General features: G+C 37.5%; 1 protein-coding gene across 4 annotated transcripts; it reads right to left on the bottom strand.

Annotated features, from left to right (window-relative positions):
• Positions 1-214: 214 nt before the first annotated feature.
• On the bottom strand, positions 215-23,266 carry LOC127797212 (phospholipase D zeta 1-like). Of its 4 annotated transcripts, XM_052329885.1 has the most exons (20): positions 23,065-23,266; positions 20,828-20,929; positions 20,369-20,484; positions 20,129-20,270; positions 19,352-19,513; positions 18,345-18,518; positions 16,133-16,375; positions 15,935-16,051; positions 14,921-15,060; positions 14,640-14,789; positions 5,683-5,839; positions 5,077-5,610; positions 4,567-4,677; positions 3,856-4,002; positions 3,576-3,773; positions 3,125-3,226; positions 2,355-2,486; positions 2,100-2,165; positions 1,060-1,121; positions 215-706 (listed from the first exon to the last, which is right to left on the bottom strand). In XM_052329885.1, exons 1-20 carry the CDS (start codon positions 23,263-23,265, stop codon positions 457-459), a joined length of 3,306 nt encoding a protein of 1,101 aa, XP_052185845.1. In that variant the 5' UTR covers position 23,266; the 3' UTR covers positions 215-456. The 4 variants fall into 4 exon arrangements, with proteins under 4 accessions (XP_052185845.1, XP_052185863.1, XP_052185872.1 ...); XM_052329903.1 differs by lacking the exon at positions 4,567-4,677; XM_052329912.1 differs by lacking the exons at positions 215-706; positions 1,060-1,121 and adding an exon at positions 1,131-1,374.
• Between the last annotated feature and the right edge of the window lie 117 nt (positions 23,267-23,383).

Below are 23,383 nucleotides of genomic sequence, written 5' to 3'. Positions count from 1 at the left end.
CAGCTCATGATGTTCTTGTTGAGATAGTGATCGAGACCTCAAGAAAATTTGGAAAAATCCACCATTACAGAGTGCACAGCACAAATGAGCAATGAACAAATGGACGGCAACCTTGAGAATGACTTTTAAGTACTACATTACAAAATGCAGTACAAACCAAACGCAAATAAAACAATGTTAATAAACGGTTTCCTTTCTATAACAGTGCACAAATAAAGCAACGTTGAATGCTTCCTTCACTTCTGGCTTAAAGGTTTTCTTTTACAATTTGCCGCTGCACAAACAATAATCTCTAGGCCAATATGGCCACCTTCCACAGAGCTGCCTATCCTCAAATTATTGTCATGGCTAGTGCTAATTTTCTTGTTCCTCCTCCACCCCCCGTTTCCATTGTAATTTATATACAAATGGGCCATCTATTGGCTTCTTTGTTCATGGGCTTTTAACCCCCCTAAACTAATGAAAAACTTGAGGAGATGTGTAGAACTCACTCTCAATGAACATGGGTCTCAAATCTTCCTGGCACATGAATTGTAAGGGAAAGAGAACAAGATATCCCCTGACTGACTTTAGTTTATCCATTGGATCTGTTACTTTAGTCTCTCCATCCTCACAACTTTCTATCTTCTCAGGGGCTACACCTAAGTCCACAGTGGTGTACCCAATCTTCTCTTTCACATGGTTCATGCTTTCTCTAAATGCAGACCTGCATATAGTTAGGAAAATACATAATGTGTGAGCTAGAACTAGTAAAGGAGGGTGAAAGAAAATATTAATGCGGCATTTGGAACTAGAATTAGGGGAAGAAAAGAAAAATAACTTCCCTGTTTGTAAAAATGCATGTGTAAGTGATTTCATTTTCGTTTCCATTGAAAAAACCTAAATTCACCAAGCCCAAAAAAACAAAAAGAATACCGAGAAAATCCCTAATTCAACGGCACTAGGATTTGTTAAACGAATACTTCATGTTCTTTCTACTGAAAAATTCTAGTTCCAAACATGGCATAAGTAGTAATATAATTAGTAAGAAGAAGATATATGGAAACGGCAGTCTGGTACCTTGAATGAATAAGGTCATTGGGGACACAGCCAAAGACGTCCTGGAATATCGTGGTGTTTGTCTGCCACGAAACAAGGAATTGCTCAAGCACGGATAGAAATCAACACAACAGCAGTCAACAACAATTCGTTAGTTGATCATTGGTAATAAACAACTTTTGATCACCAATCAGATATCCTTTGGCATGTGGTCGTATAGGATTAACCTAGTGGAATGCCCAGAGGTTTATGTATAGGCTATACCTTCTGGGAGAAGTTTTTCTCTGTATAAAGAAATATGATATCAATTCCACAACACCACCGGTCCTCTGTTCCCTACATGTGTGCAAGATTCAAGAAACCTTGTAGTTTTGGTAACCATATTTCAACCATAATCCTTTAACTACCGAAACCAAACTTACATAGAGAAGTGGAATGCCATCGAAATATTGCATATGTCAGATGAGCTACTGGATAAGTTTTGAAAAATATAAGCAAATGTTTGTGTAACTTTATTTGTTTTGGCCTTTCTGAATTCATACAAACATGTCAGAGAATTGGCATCTTCTTCATCTTCCCCATGTAGTTATAGAGGTATAAATATAAATCATAAAGAGAGAACTGCCGTATAAAAAAATCATAGAGAGAAAAAGAGAGGGCCATCCTTGATAGCAAAGATAAGGTGCTCCTTTGAAACCAAAAAAGTCCCGGGTTTAAGTTTTAAAACAGTGCAAGACGGAAAGCGTCATGCAATGGGGTCAGCCTTTTAGAGAGAAAAAGAAAGGGGTGGAAATAGAAAGGGAAGATAGTGTTGTATGACATCTTCACCAAAGCAATTTCAACCGGATGAAGGTTCTGTGGGTAATAACTTCTGCCCTTCGGGACCAGACCCATTTCCAACTCAAAAGCTGAAGAAAATAGGGTTTGCTTTCTTGAAAGAGTAATACTTGATTGCATCTTGAAGAAAGATCAAGTGGAAAAAATTAACATAGGTAGCAAGTAGTCGTTCTCAAATGCAACTGTACTTCTGACAGGAGATTAGAGTCTTCAATATTTCTCACCTTTGCAGTATCTAACCATAAATCTTTGTAAGTAGAGTCAGCTATGGGGTCTCTGATTTGATTAATCTGAAAAATTGATAGCATAAAGCATCAATTTCAGTTTTACAAGTTAACTTATGATCATGAGGTTGCAGTGAAATAAATAACAGAATTGGGGGAGTGGGGAGAGTAGATTTTCTGTTTTAGGATGGTTTTTTGGAGTAGAGTTCATTTGGAGAAAAATAAGTACAACAACACTGCATATCAATTCCCAACCTCTCCCGCACGAAGACCAAGGTGCTCTGACCATAGGGAAAGCCGGAGACTTGAAGCAAAATTTCCAGCCATCCATGGGTTCCCGTTCATTGATGATTCAATAAACTCTTTATCTTCAATAACTAAACCAATCTGAGAGAGAAACTTCATTGTCAGAAACAGTAAATTATTTCCAAAAAGAAGGGAAACCGTTGTGGGTAAATACAGCTGCATGTAAAGGACATGCAGAGAGAATCAAAAGAAACATTAAGTGGGATCTTCAATGGAGCAACGCATGTTACTCAAGAAAGTAATCATATTTTAGATCTTTTGGACTTCATTGGATTTATTAATAAAGTCTATGCCTAAAATCTTTTTGTTTATTTTATCCTTGTGGATCTTGTAACCATCCTGTGCTTGTTAAACACTTCACTGCTGTAAAGAACGCAACATTATTACTAAAAATCAAAGCAGTTTGGTTCAGCTATAAGGGATTAATGAAATGATCAAACCTTGAATAAACTTTATTTCGGGTTTTCAACTTCCAACATAAGGTTTTTTACAACATGATCATATTTTTACTCTGCAGCTTACAGTTCATAATTGCATCTCAAATTAATTCCCTCCGGTAGGTAATAGATAGAGTTACCTACAACTAGCAAATCAGGGGAAAAATGCTTTAGCATTGGCAAAAATCTCAAGCACGCAACTAATTCTGCCTTTGAACAGACACTGACACACTAAAAAACAAATGACAAAGTTAAGCTAGGAGGTAACATATAGGTCTCTACCTCAGAGTCTCGTGATCCAAGCAAACTCCTATCGTTTATATTGGATGATCCCAGCAGGGTAGTACGGTCGTCAATTATCATCAATTTGCTATGAACATATACCTGGATGGAGAAGTGACAGCAGAAATATAAAAAGAGGTTGACAAACAGTAGTGCAATCTACAAGTTGAAAAAGTCACGGTGATAGAAAATAAGTTGACAGCAAGCAAGTCTGAAATGTGTTCTCAGTTCTAAGTTAGAATTGGAGTGAAATTCCGTGCAAACTATGGATAAGATGAATAACTGAAACTAGCCACTTGGCAGTACTCGCTTTGTGGTCCAGTACGAGTGATCAAATTAAGGTTATACGAAGCATTTCCTAAGTCTTCTCTAAGGGGTGTGCAAGAAATTGCATAGCCATGGGAGCTATTCCATGATATCAGCATAAATGAAGATTTATACTAGAAATTACCTGACTTGTGACAGCCTGACCTCCATCAGAGAGTGTGCCATATGTCCTAAGACCGTAGAAAGAAATATAATCATTTGCCTTTGGACCCAGCAATGCAAGAAGATTGTGCAATATTGAGTTTTTGCCTCTACAAATGGTACGGTACTGCCAATGCATTATTGCCCTCACAGTTGCTGCACCTCCATCATCCAGACCCCCCTACCGATTAGAAGTTAAAACAATAATAAAACAACTACCAAAATATTTCTGTGGTTCAAAACCAAAACAACTAATTTACTACCTGGAAACCAGGCATTAGTGGTAAGACAATAATAACCCTGAAACATTTTTCCTCTTTGTGAGCTCGCAAGATGCGCTTGTATAAGGCTTCAAGGACACGATTCTGTATAATTTCATCTCCCAAAAGGCCTGAAATAAAAAATTGATTCTGGAAGAGAGCAGTAAATGGAAAAGTTATTAGCCAAAAATGCAAAAGCAATAATTATCTTTTCTGCCATATGAATCAATTAACAAATATATATCATGAAGAAGTCAACTTCCTCAAAAAAAAGTGCTGTTCACAAAATTTTTCAATACAAAAAAACGAAATGATGATATTTGAGGGCTGAACTTGGTGCAGCGGTGAGGAGGCTCCACTGCAAGTTTTTACTGCTAAGTTCTCCTGTTCACACTTCACAAGGTTCTCCATCACTTCTCCTATTTTCCACACTACAAAATGCCTGATTGGTATATACAGAGCACAAGGTCTCTATCCCATACTCCAATGAGACTTCTAGATACCCTGTTCTTTTACCAGTATTAAGTTGCTCTAACATGGCTAGTGTCAATGCCAAAATTGAGACATGTTGTCACAGTAATTTATCGCTTGATATGGTTTCTGTTTCACTTGAACTCAGGCTACATTTGTCTAAAACTGTGATCTCAGAAATTTTAAGATAGGTACACTCTTCATCTCAACTAATAAATAAAGTTCTATTTGTAATTATGTTACCTCAATGTAGATGAAGTGCTCTGCTTTCTCAATGAGAGAACAGTACGCACTATGAATGCTGTATTCACTTTGATGGGTTCCAGCAGACCACTGACTGACACTCCTGACAACCTGAATTGTGTAAATAGGTAAAAAAATTGAAACACATATGACTAGAAGGACAATAACTATCTAGAAAATACATGTATATACGTTGTAGCAGAATTATAATACTAATGCTTAGGGGAATAAGTGTAACAACCATCTAGCTCTACAATGATTTTTCTTCCACATGCTGAAACTAGCTAGTCCCTTTATAGTGCCAATTTTGCAAACTGAAATCTCTTCATGCCTTGACCACTCATACAGACTTCTAAATCCAATATTCTAACATCTAGGTAACATAACTACTGTATATTTTGTTGCATCATATCACTCTATGGCTGTTTAAAAGATATCTTGGATAATTAGACTCTAAAGATAAATTACATTAAATGCGCTGATAAGATCTCAACATAACATCCAGCTAACCTGACACTGGCATGGGGTGCAAGGACCAACTTGTGCAGGTTGATCAGTTGAAACATCATGATATATGCGCTCTTGTGATTCCCACCAGTCATCCAAATTTTGCATTTCAGAATGGGCCAACTCATTCATATTCATTTCAGATTGAAAATTAATGAGGTCAACGTCATCTATAAAACCTTTCATCTGCCTGTCTGGAGTTGAGGGTTCGACTTTGGATTTTTGGGTGGGGACTCTGAGATTTTGACCAATCCTGCTTAATGAATGAAGATTCTGTTGATACTGGTGCTTGTCCAGGTCATCTAAATTAGTATTTACATTGCAAGTGTCTAATTTATCAGCTTCAGGGGGCAAAAGCAATGGAATATCTATCAATGGTGAACCCGAGGAAAATGAATCCTGTCTACTTATGTCCTGCCGCGCTTCTTCATTGCTCTCGATATTTATCTCCCTGCTTCTTCCCATGTAATGTGGGAGCACCATGTGGTGGTGTGGCATAAGCAGCGGAATTGTTTGTTCATTTGGCGCTTTATTTCTCTGGAGAGTCCATAATAGTATTAGACATTAGAAATAAGGCAAAATAAAGCATAGAAGCAACACAAGGTCAACCTTAGCATGATTCCACCGCTGAACAAAGTGTCTAGCAATATCTCGACAGGCAGGTCCCCAAAGGGCACAATGGACATCATGCCAAGGCATGCGAGGAAATTTCCTGCGATCCAGTTCATCTTTCAAGGTGTCTTCCCAGGAATTTGGTTCAGATTCTCTGGCAAAGTAATAAAACAAAAACGAAATAGAAATGAACCAAACAACTATAAGTATGAAAAATTAGCACCATAAATTAAAGAAAAACCAAATAAATAGATATTGGCATATCTCCCTGATATCTGTTGGTTACACTGTCGAGCCAACTTGCTCATATTAATTAAGTTTTGATTATTAACAAAAAGAGAATTTTCAATATACAAAATATAGTATTTTTAGTGATTAACAAAAAGAGTATTTTTATTAAATATATTAATTATAATATTAAATTATGTTTAATTAATTTGTAAAATATTTTTCATAGCATATGTATTACCAAAAATATTATTTTCTATTAAAATATTTTTTATATAATTTTTAGATTAATTTATAAAATATTTTTCATAGTATATGTATTACCAAAAATATTATTTTCTATTAAAAATATATTTTAAATTAATTTATTAAACATTTTTTTATATAGTGTATTTATTTTCAAAAATGTTATTTTCCATTAAAATTATTTTTCAAAGTAATTTTAAAATGTATAAAAATAATTTTGCGAAATTCGGACAAAAAAATTATTTTTTCACTATTGCTACAGTACCGCTACAATGCCCCCCAACAGTTAGAATTTTGACTGTTGCTACAGTACACATTACCGCTGCTACAATGAACTTGACCGTTGCTACAGTGTCGCTACAATAATTTCCAAAATACTTATAAATAGCTACAAATTCATTTTGGAGAGCATCTATTGCTCATATTGCCTATCCAAAACACTCAAAACCTCCCAAAAGCTCTCAAGCTAATTTCCAAGCATTCCAAGACTCTTAAAGATTCGTTGCACATCCACCGAAGAGCCACAAGACAAGAGGAGAAAAAGAGATCGCAAATCCAAATTCAATCTTCTCCATTCAAACCGAGGTTATCGTTTATTTATTTATTTAAATATTATTGCTTTGTATATTTTGTGCTTAATTTGTTATTTGTGTCCAAGTGTGGACAATTATTTGTGAAGATTTAAAATATCATTGTGGATTGTATAGATTTTCTAGAACCGTTAAAATCTAGGTGAATCTAGTTTTCAAGGTAAGTTAGGAAGAGAACCTTGGTGTTGGTGGTTTTCCTAGAACCCGTTGTAATCGAGGAGTGTATCTGTTAGGTCTAACGGATCTGACAAGTGTTTCTCAAGAATTCCGCAAGGAATTCTAGAGAGGTGGTAGAAGTTTGATTCGAAGGAAGAGGGAGAGAGAGAGAGAGAGAGAGAACGAGAGAAAGAGAGGGAAAATTAAGAGGGAAATCGAGATTCAATTCATTCATATCCTTCTTAGATGAGATCAGTCTCTATTTATACTGATCTCTCTCAACAATTGAAGTCTCCCGCCAAGCGCAACTTGCATCAGCTCTACTTGCAGTAGGCATGCGTGTTAGTTATTCTGTTTTACCTGATTACATTTATTTATTTAGGCGGCGGTACATGACAATACCCACCCCTTGAGGAATTTCTTGTCCTCAAGAAATACAAAGTAAACTTGCTACCCTAGGAAATTGCTTGAGTAAGTCCGGAAGATACTCCCACGTGTTGTCATTAGTGGGTAGATGGTGCAATTTGACCAGTACTTGAATTAAGGGCGCCCCTTGCTGATAGATTACCCTTCTGTCGAGGATAGCTTCTGGCTCAGCTATAGGTTCCTGGTTCCAACTGGTAGCTCAAGGCTTGCTGGTTGGCTCCCCACGTATTTCTTAAGTAGAGACACGTGAAATACTGGATGGATTTGAGAATTGTTCGGTAATTGAAGCTTGTAGGCTACCTTGCCCACTTTTGCTAAGATGGGAAAAGGGTCGTAGTACCTCGGACTTAGCTTTGTTATTGGTTCATCTGTGATGGCTTTTATTTGAGGGCTTTTGAGCTTCAAGTACACCTCTTCTCCTACTGAAAATTCCCTTTCACTCCTTCCTTTGTCTGCTTGCTGCTTCATTCTATTTTGTGCCATGGCTAGGTCTCTTCTTAGTTGTTGCAGTAAATCCTGTCTCTGCTGAAGGTGGTCATCCACTGCTGCAACATTAGTTAGCTCAGGTGGTGTCAGTAGTATGGGAGGTTTGTACCCAAAGAGAGCTTCAAATGGTGACATTTTGATGGAACTGTGGTGACTAGAATTGTACCACCATTGGGTTAGAGCTAGCCACTTATGCCATTTCTCGGGCTGTTGAAAACACAAACACCTTAGGTAATTTTCAAGGCACTAATTAACCTTCTCAGTTTGCCCATCCGTTTGAGGGTGATAGGCGGATGACATGTTCAGTTGGATTCCCATAGATTTCAGCAGTGTTTGCCAAAAAAGGCTGGTAAAAACTCTGTCCCGATCATATATGATGGTTCTAAGAATCCCATGTAACTTGATGACTTGTTCAAGGAACACCCTGATATTTTACTCTTGAGTAATGAAATGGTTTTGATGAATGTTTATATGAAAATCAATATATGAAAATCAATCTATATGGATTTTGTGAATGAGAAAATGAATTTTTAATATATCAGTTTTGAAGCAAGGTATGAAAACCTATAGAAGAAATATTGAGTAAGGTTGAGTGTGATTTGTTTCAAAAATATACTTTTGATAATCTCAACTTGTTTTAAAGATAATCAAAATGAGTTTTTAAAGAATCGAATAAGGTTGTTTTGAAAATTCAAGTTTTTCTAAAGAATAGTCGATTATCAGGATTATTCTGTTGACTATGCTTCAAAATAGTCGACTGTTTTTAATGTTCTGTCGACTATTTAAGCATCTGTCGACTATTTTAGCATCTGTCGACTATCGAGTAAAAATAGTCGACTATGCCTTTTGATCTGTCGACTATTTTTGTTCATGAAATTCTAAAATTTCTTCACATTTCAGCAACTGTCGACTATTCAAGTATGTCTGTCGACTATTGGATTTTTGTATTAAAAATAGTCGACTATCAGTATATGTCTGTCGACTATTCTTAGTTTTACTTGTAAAAATAGTTGACTAATCTTTTCTTCTGTCGACTATTATGTTTCACAGATTTTATAACGGCTAGTTTTTCAACTCCAACGGTCACAAAAACGGCTAGTTTCTTCTTCAATCCTTATGGATGCTTATATATACAACTCATGGATGATCAAGGAGTGGCTAATGGACGGAAACGAGATGATCTAGCAATTGCAAATAATTTTATTCGAGCTTACAGTGTTTGGGCTTTCATTGTTTTATTTTTTTCTCTCCAAGGCTTTGCTGTTCTATCATTGTAAATTTATAGTTAAGCCTTGTTTTTCATTGTGAGAAAATTTGTAACTAAGAGTGTTAACTCTTAGCTTATCTCTTTCATTTGTATCGTTTCTATTTTCCTAGCTTGTGTAGCTAGAGGGCCCATTAAATTGGGAGGTTGTATTTTCCTAGCAGTAGCTAGAGGGCCCATTAAATTGGGAGGTTGTATTTCCTAGCTTGTGTAGCTAGAGGGCCTACTTGTGTAAGTAGGAGGCTTTAGTGAATTGGTTTAAAATCCTTAGTGGGAGCTAAGGTAGTGGATTAGGCTTGGTTTAAGCCGAACCACTATAAATCTTTTGTGTCTTTTATTCTTCTTGCTTTACATTTATCATCTCATATGTTCTATGTTTTAAGTCACTAAAACCTCAATTGGGTCAAAAAGTTTTTCAAGTTTTATCAAGAGTTTTTTAATTATACCAATTCACCCCCCCTCTTGGTGTGTGCCATAGCATCTCCCGTTCTAACACACCCGACTTCCTGAGTGGTGTAAGGGTGCGATAGACCGATGAAGTGTGCAAATTTCGTAAATCGATCAACCACTACCAATATACAATCTCTACTCTCTGATCTTGGAATACCTTCAATAAAATCCATAGAAACACTCTCCCAAACTTGCTCCGGAATGCTTAAGGGTTGCAGTAACCCTGGTGTTGCCACAATTTCATACTTGCATCTTTTGCAAGTCACAAGTCATTATAAACTGAGTTACTGTCTCTTTTAACTTAGACTAAAAAAATAGTTGTTTTACCTTGTGGTAAGTATTCTGAATTCCTGAGTGCCCCCCCAAGGGGGACCCATGTAAGGCCTGAAGAATCTTGTCTTTCACCTGTTGACAGTCTCCAACTACTATCATTCCGTTATACCAGAGCACACCATTATGTAGCGTGCATCCCGTTCTGCTATTAGGATCTAATATCAATTGCTTTAAGATCCTTTTGGTACGATCGTCTGCATCATAGCTGTTGGCCACCTCTTGGTACCACCCCAGTATTACCGTCGTGATGGCTGCTACCTCTCCTTGCTCCTGACATCGCGAAAGAGCATCTGCCACCACATTATCTTTTCCCTTCTTATACTGTATAATGTAATCAAGACCCATCAACTTCGCCATACCTTTCTTTTGTAGCTGTGTGTGGAGTTTCTGTTGCAGTAGGTACTTCAAACTCTGGTGGTCAGTCTTGATCACAAATTGGCTTCCTTCCAAATAATGCCTCCATTTCTCCATTGCCATTAAGACGGCCACAAATTCCTTCTTGTAGATACTCAAGCCCACGTGCCTTGGGGCCAGTGCTTGGCTGAGAAATGCTATAGGTTTGCCCTCTTGTGTTAGTACCGCACCTATACCATTACCACATGCATCGGTCTCGACCACAAAGGTCTTGCTGAAGTCCGGTAATCCCAATACTAGTGCCTCGCTCATGGGTTGCTTCAACTGTTTAAAGGTTGTCTCAACTTTAGGCCCCCATCTAAACCCTTCCTTCTTTAGCAGCTGCGTTAGGGGTCTACTTATCATCCCATATCCTTTTACAAACCTCTTGTAGTACCCAGTTAGGCCTAAGAATCCTCTTAATGCTTTGAGGGTGGTCGGCCTGGGCCATGCTTGCATAGCTGCCACCTTTTGTGGATCAGTGCTAACCCCCCTTCCTGATATGATATAACCCAGGTATTCAACTTGTCTTTGAGCAAATGAACATTTTGACTTCTTAATATACAATTGGTTGACTCTAAGGATCTCAAAAGTAGCCTTGAGGTGTGTAAGGTGTTGTTCAAAAGAGTGGCTATACACAAGTATGTCGTCAAAAAATTCGAGAATAAAACTTCTTAGGTGCGGTTTGAATATCTAGTTCATTAATGATTGGAAAGTGGCTGGTACATTTGTGAGACCAAAAGGCATTACTAAGAATTCGTAATGGCCTTGGTGCGTTCGAAAAGCTGCCTTATGAATGTCTTGAGGGGTCATCCTAATCTGTTGGTAGCCTGCCCTCAAGTCTAGTTTAGAAAAAATGGTGGCATTCCTTAGTTCATCTAGGAGATCTTCAATGAGGGGAATGGGAAATTTATCTTTGACAGTTAGGGTATTCAATTATCTGTAATCTACACAAAAGTGCCACGATCTGTCTTTCTTTTTTACTAATAGAACTGGGGATGCAAAGGGGTTATGGCTGGGTTGAATGAGAGAATGTTGCAGCATTTCTTTAACCATTCTCTCTATTTCTGTTTTCTGTGTTGGGGGGTAACGATAGGCTTAGGCGTTACAAGGTTCTGATTGAGGTTTCAGGATGATGGAGTGGTCGTGGGTTCGAGGTGGAGGCAAGGTCTTAGGCTCTTTAAAAAGATTCTCATATTCAACCAAAAGTAAATCAAATAAGTCAAGTTGGTTTACCTCCCATGTCTGTTGGGTTGGACTGCTGACCACCAGCATCAGTTGTCCCGTTTTTCCTGGTTCCTCCTCTTCTTCTTTGAGTGCTTGAATAGAGAAGGGTTGGGCCACACTGCTCATTTTTTGCTTCAGTATCCTCTGCAACCGTTTCCCTGTAATCATTTTACACATTCCCACTTCTTTGCTCCCCACTATAATCATTCTTCTTCCCTCCTTTTCAAACGTCACTTCCATCCTATTAAAATCAAAGCATATGGGATTCACATGCTTCATCCAATCCACACCCAAAACAACATCACAACCCCCCAATTTGAGCAATCTAAGATCAGTTTCGAAATTTTCTCCTTGCATGGCCCAACAAAGTCCAGCACATGCAGATGTACTCACCACTACTCACCACTTTACTTCCATTTGCTACCGTCACTATGAGAGGTTGTGTACTAATGAGGGGGCATTTCAATCTTTTTGCCGTCCCCTAATCCAAGAAACTGTGGGTACTCCTACTATCTATGAGGATCATCAACTTGTATTCTCCCACTCTCCCTTCCACCTTAATGATCTTATTGTTAGTCAATCCCCTCAATGCGTGCAATAAAATTTCTCCATTATCTTCCTCTCATTCGTCATGTATTTCTGTTACATCCTCTTCTCAATACTATCCTCTTCGCCTTCCAGCAACAGCAACTACTTCTTGCATTGATGCCCGGGAAAATACCTATCACCACATTTGAAGCAGAGGTTAGCCTGTCTTCTCTGTTCCATTAACTTGTCTCTTTGTAATTTAGGGCCCATAGATGGCAAGCCCTTCACCTTCTGCATTCCCCTGAAATTATCTCTTCCTTGATTCCTTCCTACGGGAGTCAACACATTGTGAGTTCCTCCCCTATTCATCAACCTCTGTTTCTTCATAAGCGCTTCCACTGTCAACTCATGTAACCTTGCACTATCTGTGGCATGTTTGAGGGTCTTCGGTTGCAAGACCTTTACCATAGGTCTCAATTCCTCACTCAGTCCACTTATAAAGCTTGAAACAAAATATCCCTCTATAAGATAAGGATTGTGGTTGAGCATCAATGCTTTTAACTCTTCAAACCTCCTTTGATAATCCGCCACTGATCCTCCTTGTCGAATCTTATTGAATTCTTCTACTACATCTGTCATTCCCCTTTCTCCAAACCTCACACATAATTCTTCCGCGAACTCAGCCCAATGGCACTCCTCTTTCACCTTAGTCCATCCTTGATACCAATCATCCCCTGCATCGTTGAGATAGGCTACAGCTAGAGTCACCCTCTACTGCTCCAGTACGCCGTACCATTCAAAGGCTCTTTCACACCTCCTCACCCACCATCTAGGGATGTTTCCGTCAAACATGGGAATATCCAATTTAGGCATAGGAATTCCCGAATGGCCTTGGGCCACAACTACTCCGTGTCTTCATCCGACTACATTTTCCCCTGTTTCCAGTTGATCCTCCTCCATCTTGGATGTCTCTGGCCTCCTTCGACTCGTCCCATGATTGGGAAGAATCAGTTCTACTCTTTCTTGAGGAGGAAAATCAGGTGATAGACTCACCGGGTGTTGTCGGGCGAACATCACCATAAACCCTTGCAATTGCTCCCTGATCTGCACTCCCACTTCTTCATGAATTTGGCTGACCGCTCCATCTAATTTGCGATCAATGGATATGATCGCTTCATGGTTGCGATTGGATCCAAGTTCTAGCTGATCCACCCTCGCTTGCAGATCCAACACCGTGGAGCCAAATTGTTGTAGCTGCATCTCCATGTTCTTCATCCTTGTACCCTCTGCCATCTTTCCAAATTCACCGCAATCGGAACTAGCCCGGATGAGCTCTGATACCAATTTGTTAGGTCTAACGGATCTAACAAGTGTTTCTCAAGAATTCTGCAAGGAATTCTAGAGAGGTGGTAGAATTTTGATTCGAAGGAAGAGGGAGAGAGAGAGAGAACGAGAACAAGAGAAAGGGAGGAAAAATTAAGAGGGAAATCGAGATTCAATTCATTCATATCCTTCTAAGATGAGATCAGTCTCTATTTATACTGATCTCTCTCAACAATTGAAGTCTCCCGCCAAGCGCAACTTGCATTACAACTTGCATGCGCGTTAGTTATTCTGTTTTACCTGATTACATTTATTTATTTAGGTGGCGGTACATGAAAGTATCTAGTTTCCAAGGTGAGCTAGTGTGGAAACCTTGGTGAGATTAGTGGAACCCTAAGGGTGGTTGAGACCTTGGGAGAGTGGAGTAGGTGTGTGTGGAGACACCGAACCACTATAAATTGTTTTGTGCCTCATTTATTTATTCTTGCTATATCTTGTGGCTTGCAATTTATTAATCTCAAGCTTGTAATTTATTAATCTCAAACTCACATATACATAGTTACAAAATCTTAATATGTTTAAAATTAAATAACAAGAATTTAATTAAAAGAAAATAATTTATATATTCTTAAAGAAAATAATTAATCAATAATATTTATTAAAAGGAAAAAAAATTTAAACACTCAATTCACCCCCCCTCTTGAGTGGCCATACCTTAAGGGACCAACATACACAAGCTAAAGATCAAATTGGCCTGCCCATGTGACAAGGTATGTCCTTCACATAGCATACAACTCACCACCATGGTGCTATTTGGTCAAAGTAATCCTAGCAATGTGCCCAAAACGTTGCCTAAGTGTGTGTATAGGTTCCCAAGGTCACCCAGCTGGTCGGCAACCCTGCCTCAATTCTGGAAGCATGTTGCCAACAAGCTACCTAGCAGAACTGTGCACAGCTACCAGCCATAAAGCAGTTTGCCCAGCATGCAGCAGCATACAAAGCTAAAGCAAAACTGGTAGCAGCAGGGAGCCTCTGACACCCCAAAAAACTCACTTGAGGACCTAGGGAGGAATGCATCATTCGATTTAGGGATCAACTGTCTATTTGTGGGATTGATAGCTGACCATAAGTTGACCGTGATCTCAGCTGTGTGAAGGAATGCATTGAGGAACCAACAGTTGGTCCAAGCATTGATTGTAGAAGCAAGAAAATTGTCTGAAGTAACCAACTTACTTTTAAGCTGAAATTTGGGGATTAAATGGAGGAATGCTTATGTCAGCTTTTTTCAAAGATAAAACATTTACCTTGGGTTATAGTAGTCCTTCCCAGGCCATAAAGAAGGAGGGTAGTCATCCACTTTATGGTCAGTTGTGTCATAACGGCCAAAGCATAGATCTAACCCACCAATAAAGCAAATCCGGTAATCAACAATGACAAGTTTCTCATGGTGTGACCTGCATGTAATCAGCCATATCATTCAGTGTCTTCAAGAAACCAAGGACATTACACAGATCTGAAGGACAAACATTGAGATGCCAATCTCAATGATGGAACGTCGAATGGATTGAATAAATGAACCACATACCATAAGTAAATGCCAGTGGGGAAGCGGTCCGGATAACGCAATACTTTCACATTCTCATGAATGTTAAGCAACCTCCTCTTACTGTACAAACTGTTAATTTTCAAAGCCAGAGAAACCTCTTTGTACAGAAGAATATAAATCTGCATATTTTTCAATGATAATTCAGTTCTGACTCATTTTTTATCCATCATGAGAAGGATCCAACAGATGTATCAAAGATAGACCCCCTACTTACCACTCCACTGTGAGGTATATAATTTGATAATTACAAAAAAGAGAAATATTAAATCGTTGCATCATAATTTAGTGAAAATAAGCATTCAAATTATAGCATTAAAGAGATTCATCAAACTTAAGAGGTATGTCAAAGCCATATGCACTTGCAGATAATTCCTTAAGAGAACAAATCAACGAGAGGGTGATCCAGCCAAACAAAAAAAAGCATGTTTCTTTGCCATTTTGCTTCAGGAGAAGTTGGTTCTAAATTTAATTAAAAAACAACATATACACTAGCATGTGTTCTTAGAAATCAGAGTTCAAACTTCATAGGTTTTGCTGCTGTATGCATCACTTGAGGAATTTAAATGTGGTATATTTCCTACTTAAAAACAAATAAGATGTTGCTGAAGTCCATTATATGCCCACAGGTACCTAATTTTAACTTTCCTAATGGAACCCAAGAATTTCATTGCTTGTTTTGCCTAATAGTTTGGCTATATGGGGCCAATATGCGTGGATGGACTTGTGTTGTTTTATTCTAATTGTTATAACATAGAATCAGGTTACTTTTCCTGTTAAATTATTTGTAAGCTCTAAGTATCTATTTGCAAGGGAATATATGTTGCAAATAATTCAAGTAAACAAAGTAGATAAAAAAGCCATATCATAGCATGAGCTCTTCTGAAGCTGATGTTTGTCATATGTCAGTCCCAAACAGCTTCAAACAGATATGGATTTAGTGGTAAGGAGACAAATCCATTATCAAAAATTTCAAAGAAAAGTTCATATTTGCACCTGGACCCCTTGCCTGGCTTTTGTTTCAAGTAAAGCATCAAGCCTAGAGGAACTGTGACTGTGAAAAGGTCTACGCAAATACAGTTCTGGGCAAAGCCACCATCCAGTTATGTAAATCTGCATCAACACTACGTTATATGAATATCTAATGGCCATTATGCAATTTCATTCTGGGATTAAGTGATCAAAGAGTTGAACCTCTGATTTTGCAGTCTCTATAGTAGAAGCAATTGCTTCAAATGCTGCCCGTCCATCTACAAACCATTGAGCTTCACTGCCATCTTCCAACAAACCTCTAGGAGGAGCAAAAGAATTAAAGCGGTGAGGACGGCACCAACCCTCAGGGGGTTTTAAGGCAGCATCATTGATTGAAGAAACCCATTCTTTGGCCTTAGCATTACTTGAGGTTCTTAACTTTATGCTTCTGTTTCCACAAGAAACCTTCAGTCTCAAAGGTTAGGAAAATAAAAAAGGAACAATTAGAAACCAGAATAGAATCATAGGATGTTGTTTCAAATTACAGCAGAATTTTGGATGTCTAAAATATTATACCTTGAGTGGATGATAAATAAACCAAAACACTTAAGAGCACAATATTACATTATACTATGTAAATTCACCTGAGCAAGATGACATCCTATCTTGACCTCACTGATTGGCTCTCACACAAGAAAAGAAGAGAAGTAGAGGTCGATTTCAACCTTCCTTGCAAATTTGTATGCATGGGTTTCTAATGATTTTTTTTATCATAATAATGCATTCCAGGGTCAACAAAAGGTTCTTCCATGTTCCACCTTGAGGATGGTGCTAGATCTCTTTATATATCAAAATTTTCACTGGAATAATATGGACAAGAATTTTTCTTAATGGGTAATTAGAAATCATTACTCCGCCAGGGGATGTTATCCACTGCCGGTCCCAAGCCCGGATAAAGGAGGAAGGTTGCGTTAGGTAGCCGACAACCAGCGTAAAATCTAGTCGGATCCAAATATGAATTCCAGACAAACTATCTGTTGGGACGTAACCCACATAGAAGTCTAGAATTCATGTAGCTGACCCCACATAGTGGGATAAAGGCCGGTATTGTTGTTGTTGTTGGGTAATTAGAACACAACATAGGGTTTGGACTAACATGATTCATGAATATAGACATCTAGGTAAGGCAGCATAAAAAGAAGATAGCAGGCCGAACAAATTAACCAGCTTTACCCTTTTTTTCCACATTCTGCAGGAACTGTTCATTTGGAACTCCTTTGATTCAAATAAGCATCAGAATATATTTTTGTAATATGAACCATACATCTGAAATACATTGCATTTCAGAAATTTAAGCATCATTTCAAATCAGATTATTGCTATTATCTGCAGAAAAAAATTTAGTGACCCAAAAATCTATTCTAAAGGTCATGCCAGCAATCAAATAACCTAGCACATACTTTAGATGCATTAAAACACTAAAAAGAATGGTTTGAATTTTGTCTTGCTGTTATGGTTATTATTAGTAGAAGCATTTTTCTAGAGTAACACAATACATGGTAATCCAGAAATTTGTTATGGGACGGTAATTTTTTTCTTTTGGACAGGTAAGAGTGAATGTATAAAAAGAAAGAAACCTACGAGAGCATATCTTGTTCAAAGCTGCCACTACCTGTATAGGTGTATCTTATATAAAAAGAATAGGTCAGAAATCAAAAGTTCCTGCTGAAGAATGAGAACCTAAATACAGATTACCCAAAAACCGTACAACAGATACACACAAAAAGGAGCAGCCATCATCAACCAAGCAAATAAAGTTGAAAAACATAGCTCTTCAACTGCAAAACCAAACTCTGAGGCTTCAATAGCTCTCCTATGGATGAAAGCCAAACACTTATACTTCCTATTCCCTGCCACCAGCCAGTTCAACTTGTGATATATGGAAAACAGAAGATGACCATGCAAACCATCATCTCACATTAGCTGCTGGACGCTAACTGCTCATGACACCTTTTAACTCAATTTGAGTTACGATTTGGACTATTCTTATAAAATGACTTGTCTTTTTCCAGGAAGGTAAGATGTAATTGGTCTTGTCAGCACCCAAACACTGTTAGGTTTCACATCCAACATAGTTATCAGATTGTTACAAGTCAAGAGTGTAAATATTCCCAGTATATTTGTTTCTATTTTGAGATCATGGTAATGATTAATTTCATTGCTGACATCGTCATATCAAACAAAATATTATTGTGGGGGGCTTCAAGTCAAATGTAAAAATTAGTATTTAACATGATATCACTGAGAAAAAAACAAAAACAAAAAGGTCATCCAGATGTTCCGCCCCACCATCACCAATAAGTAGTGCCTCTGGACATGGTAAAACATTAAAACCTTACTTTTTCAACAAGTAAAATGAGTAGAAACTGCTAACCTTGAGTGAATAGCATAAAGGATTGCGTTCCTTCATCTCCTCTGCCAAACGTACAGGGTCCTTTCCCTCTTTATTTGAAACTGGCAGCACGTCAAAAATGATTACATCTAAAAGGTTCATAACCAAAGGGTCATCTAGTAAGGCCAAGAACCCTGGTTTCAATACAGCCCAAACCTACACAGGAAATGGAGAATGGTCATGTTAACATATAAGCAAAAGTAGAAGCACACTAGAGCAATCAGAGACAGGGAGCCCAGAAATATATGTACATATAATCGTATCATATGGCAAAACCATCTTACTCATGTCTGATACATATTATATGTAAAGAATAGCATTGTTGGAGACACCTGTTTTAGGAGATTTTGCTCAAGTTTTGTCACATGTGAGGGGGAGGGGGATAATCTTCTGAGCTAAAATTACGTCAATCTGTAGTGCTACTAGCAAGTTATGTTGAAACATAACCTACTCATGCATTTTAAGTGTTCCTTGGGGATTAATTTCACAGAAAAGTGTGTCTTACTAATAGATTGAAGGATCCATGGCAACCAGACAAGGTAACTTCAGATACAAGATTCACTATTTTTTTGTAGTCAACAAATTCGAATATTCCGGAGGCTACAATCAGGTCTTAATTGTTTCCTTCACATATGTTGATCTTGTCATCCTAATAATTAAACTATGACCTAAAACTGTGAAACCCAACGTTATAAATGGGCAATAAGAATGCCTGCATTCGGAATACTTAAAAGGTGACTGATATGTGAGCATATTGATACATGCAAGAGGTGCACTAGACAACAGGCTATCTTTTAGCCCTTGTTTTATCTTGAGTGTTACTTCATGCAGGAATGCAAATTTCATTTAGCATAAGATCCCCCATTGCCCATAGTGCTCTTGTAAAAGACATGGAAAGTTCTGTGGAGGATGCATAACTGATAATATCTATGTCTACACGTTTGTTTATGTGCACAGACACAGTAACAAAACCTGAATTATTCAGTTACCTTTTGCCAACTCTTGTTAAAACAGTCAAAACAGCGACATACATGGCATTCATTGTCCTGCGGAATTTTTGCAAGATGCTTAACCATTACATAACCCTCCTTTAACTTTGGGCCATATTCTGCTAAAAAGGACAACTTAGAGGCCTCCAGAAACTTGCATACCTACAATCCAGAAAAAAAAAGACTTTTTATGGACTAGAATGAATGCCTACCAAGAATTGACACATGAAATAAAACAAGTTAAGAGGTTTAAAAAAAGTTTAGAGACATCAAGCAATCCACTGTGATCCTAAGGGACCCCATTAACATTTTCATAAAACTGTGTAATAAGACGAAGGATTACGTACATATCAGAATAAGATAAACCAACCAACTGCAATTATAATCAGGATTCAGTAATCTATTAAAGATAGAATAATATCAGGGGTTTCCAGCAAAATATGGGCAGTAATTTGGGAGTATCTATTAAAGAGGGAGGTATGGGGGAGGGGGGGCAGGAATTGTAGTAGACATTTGAATCCTCTAAAAATAAGAGATTTTAGATCTTCTTGATTATAATGGAATAATTTAATAATTTCTGATATGTTCCAGAATATTTATAACATGACCATAACCACCATATTTGGTCAAAGACTAGATAGAGGTTTCCTCTATGGAGGAATTTCAAGTTTGATGTATAAAGAAGAAAAAAACATCGGAAACAAAGTAAACCACAAAACTGATCGGATGTCAAAGGGAGAGACTAAAATTGTTAAAAGCAAAGGTTTATATGCATACCTCCCGAGAATTTACAATATTCATGTCACCCAAGAAGTGATTCAGATACCCTTGCATTGCAAGTTTTGCATTTCCTGAAATAGTCTGCTGTGGCCCTAGTGCTGGACGAATGATGGGGAAAGCTGCCCTAGATGGAACATACCTGCAGAAATCCAGCCCTGTAAGAACGACTATTATGGCAGCAAACTTTTGCAGGTTTCAAGCAGTAAATGAAACAGGCAAGACAATGTTAGGAATCACCTATTCTTTGCACTATTTTCATGATTTATGGGAACAGCTCCATCATCAGGTTCATCATGGTCATGCATAACTGCTGTCTGATCTCCTATTCCAATGTTGTGAAGCCATTCTTTTACCTTCCATGAAATGTTTCAATGGCAAAAATCAAACTAAAAAGTCCATATGTTTCAAAAATATATTAATGGGAACCCCTAAGGCAGTAAATCTGAAACAAGTACTAACACAATCCATGCCCATGGTGAAGAACTCGATCAATGCACCAAAAACTAATAATAATAATAATAATGGGAATCCCATAAGGCAGTAATCTGAGACAAGTATTCCGTATAAATCTACAAACAACAATCCATGGTAAATAACTCTACAAATGTGCCCCGAAAATATTTTAAAAAGAAGAGAAGAGAAAACAGAGAGAAGGAGAGTAAAAGAGCATGAAAGTGGGCCAATTCAAAATCAAACCTGCTCTTGTTTCTCATGGAACTCCTCAATTATTGCCCGTTTCTTCAATGCAAAATGTAAATAGATAACTTGTGAAGCTTTCTTGACTAAGCGCCACTTAAACTGCAGAACAGAGACACGATGAATATCTACAGTAAGACTGAAAAAGAACACCATCTTGCTGATGGTGCTAAACCATTTCTATTAGTTTCAACTAGTCCTAAAACATGAGAAGACATCAGAAGCAGAAAAATTCAAAAAAACACGAAATAGAAGGGGAGAAGACAACAAGGTAAAAAGGAATATCATATTGCAGCAGGTTTCTAAACCAATTTTGTTATGGCTTCAAAAAGTTGTAAAACTTGGAGACTTTTTCAAAAAGTAGAAACACTATGATAAAACACAAAATAAAAAGTTATAAGGCAATAAACTATATGAGGTTAATTAGGACCAAAACTTTTATAATATGCAAAGCATTTGCAGGAATGAGAGTCCAAAGATATGTATAAGATTTATAACATGACAAAAATTTAGAATAACACAAATTTTCAAAAAGGCATGTTGTTCATCAAATTAAGGAGCAACAAATATGTCCCTCCCTCAAATGCTGAAGACAGAAGGTATTCAAGACAATGAGTAAAGTCATATGTGATATCCAACTCCACACATACTCCAATACTAGAAGGATACACAAAAAGCACAAAAAAATTATTAAGGAAAAAGAAAAAGAAAATTAAAAGAATGTGCAGAAGCACATTTATAGAGAAATCTCACAGATTTTGAGTTTGGTAGAAGTAGGAGTCCTACTAACCTTTCCAGGTGCTGCTAATTCAGTCACTTACTGATCTATTTCTACGGTATGATATTGTTTCCAAGATTGAAGATTACTAGGATTATAAGCATGTGTGAGAATTAGCAGACATAACAAGCAATCATTGGTTACATGAATTCAAGCCTCCTTAGTTTAAATGAAAATAGAAACTTCAGGTAAAGTTGCATGCTGACACGTATTCATGTGGATATATCTTTTACTGTTCTTCTCTTTATTTTTCAATCTGGTTTTTCACAATCTCAAAGTATAATGAGATCAGACTTCTATAAATTTCAAATAAAATACAAATAAGCAATCATAAGGCAGATCAATAATATGGGGAAGATCATTTATGTGGGTGTCACATTGAAGGAAACTAAAATTAATGTTTGCAACACAAAAAGAAACCCTAAAAAAGAATTGAATAGTTATCGAAGCAGCATTTATAAAAAATGCAAAATTCTTGGACCACCCAGAAAAGGTAAGAGAGCAAACGGTTTATTAACTGTGTGGTCTGTCTTCTTTGTCACTGTTTATTTCACGTACAATTTTGATGCCAAACAACACAAAGTCTAACCTTCCACCATCGAAAACTTTGGGAGTATTATTTTTAGTTGCAAGAATAATTTAAGCAAAATACATATTCTGTAATGAAACCGTTGAGGATTACACTTTGCTTCATGACAAAAGCACAAGCTTCCCTCTGGACACAATTTCTCAATACCAAAATCAAGCAGTAATGTAGAAACATGATTTGAGCATTTCATTAGCAGGGACTTTTGGTATTACACTAATACTCAATCAAACCATCAAAAATTCCCTAGAAGTAATCAGAAACCAAGACACAGCACAGCACCAATCAGGTTGTAAATTACTTTTCACAAATTTTATTCAGGGTAACACAACAAAAGTACTTTTATGGATCAACTCCAAAATTTGTTTTTTTTTTTTTTTGTTTTGGGGGGGGGGGGGGGGGGGTGTTTAAGTGCCAAAAATTCCCGTTTTAGTAGCATCCAGTGGTCCATAAAAGTTAAGATGAAATACCTCCGTTCAATGCTGCTGTCATTCTTCTATTTATGTGCTCATTTATTTATTTTTATGAGTCAATGAGGTTATCTGTTCATAACACTCAAATACAAATTTCTCAAAGTGACACCCAATTTTAGCAAGTAATATGGAAATTCAACATTGAACTACCTTCTTCACGACGAGAACTAAAATACAGCAACGAATAATCTGAAAGTTCCCGTTCATACGTTAAAGGCCATTCGTTTAACTGAAATCCACTTCATTGCAGAATCTTCATTAACTCACGCTTATTATCACAGTCTGGATGAAATCACTAGATTCTTTCTTTCTTGGTGTCTAAACAGAATATGAATACTTAAGCAAACTTACGCGCACAATTAATTATATATAGACGCTTTGAGAGAGAGAGAGAGAGTGCCTGCTTGTATTGGAGTTCAATGGTATAAGACAATTGCAGAGGACTAAAGTCGCTGGCATCGGGTCTAGACACCGACACAATTGTGGCTTCGGGAAGTTCTTCGAAAACTCTCACCGGTTCGGCAAATGAAGACTTTTCTGGCGGAAACTGGACGGGAACGTACTTTGACGCGCCGGCGGCGATAAAGTATTCTGACGACATTGATAAGTAATTGCCGCTAAACCACCAGTGATCTGCTTTGGCATGTCCTTCTTCAGTATAAAGCGAGAGAAAGAAGCAGGCTTTACACTGAATTAAATATACATAATCTATATAGGTA

Source organism: Diospyros lotus, chromosome 1 (assembly GCF_014633365.1).
Source record: "Diospyros lotus cultivar Yz01 chromosome 1, ASM1463336v1, whole genome shotgun sequence".
In the NCBI taxonomy this organism is placed as follows: Eukaryota; Viridiplantae; Streptophyta; class Magnoliopsida; order Ericales; family Ebenaceae; genus Diospyros; species Diospyros lotus.
This window is presented reverse-complemented; position numbering and strand designations above follow the sequence as displayed.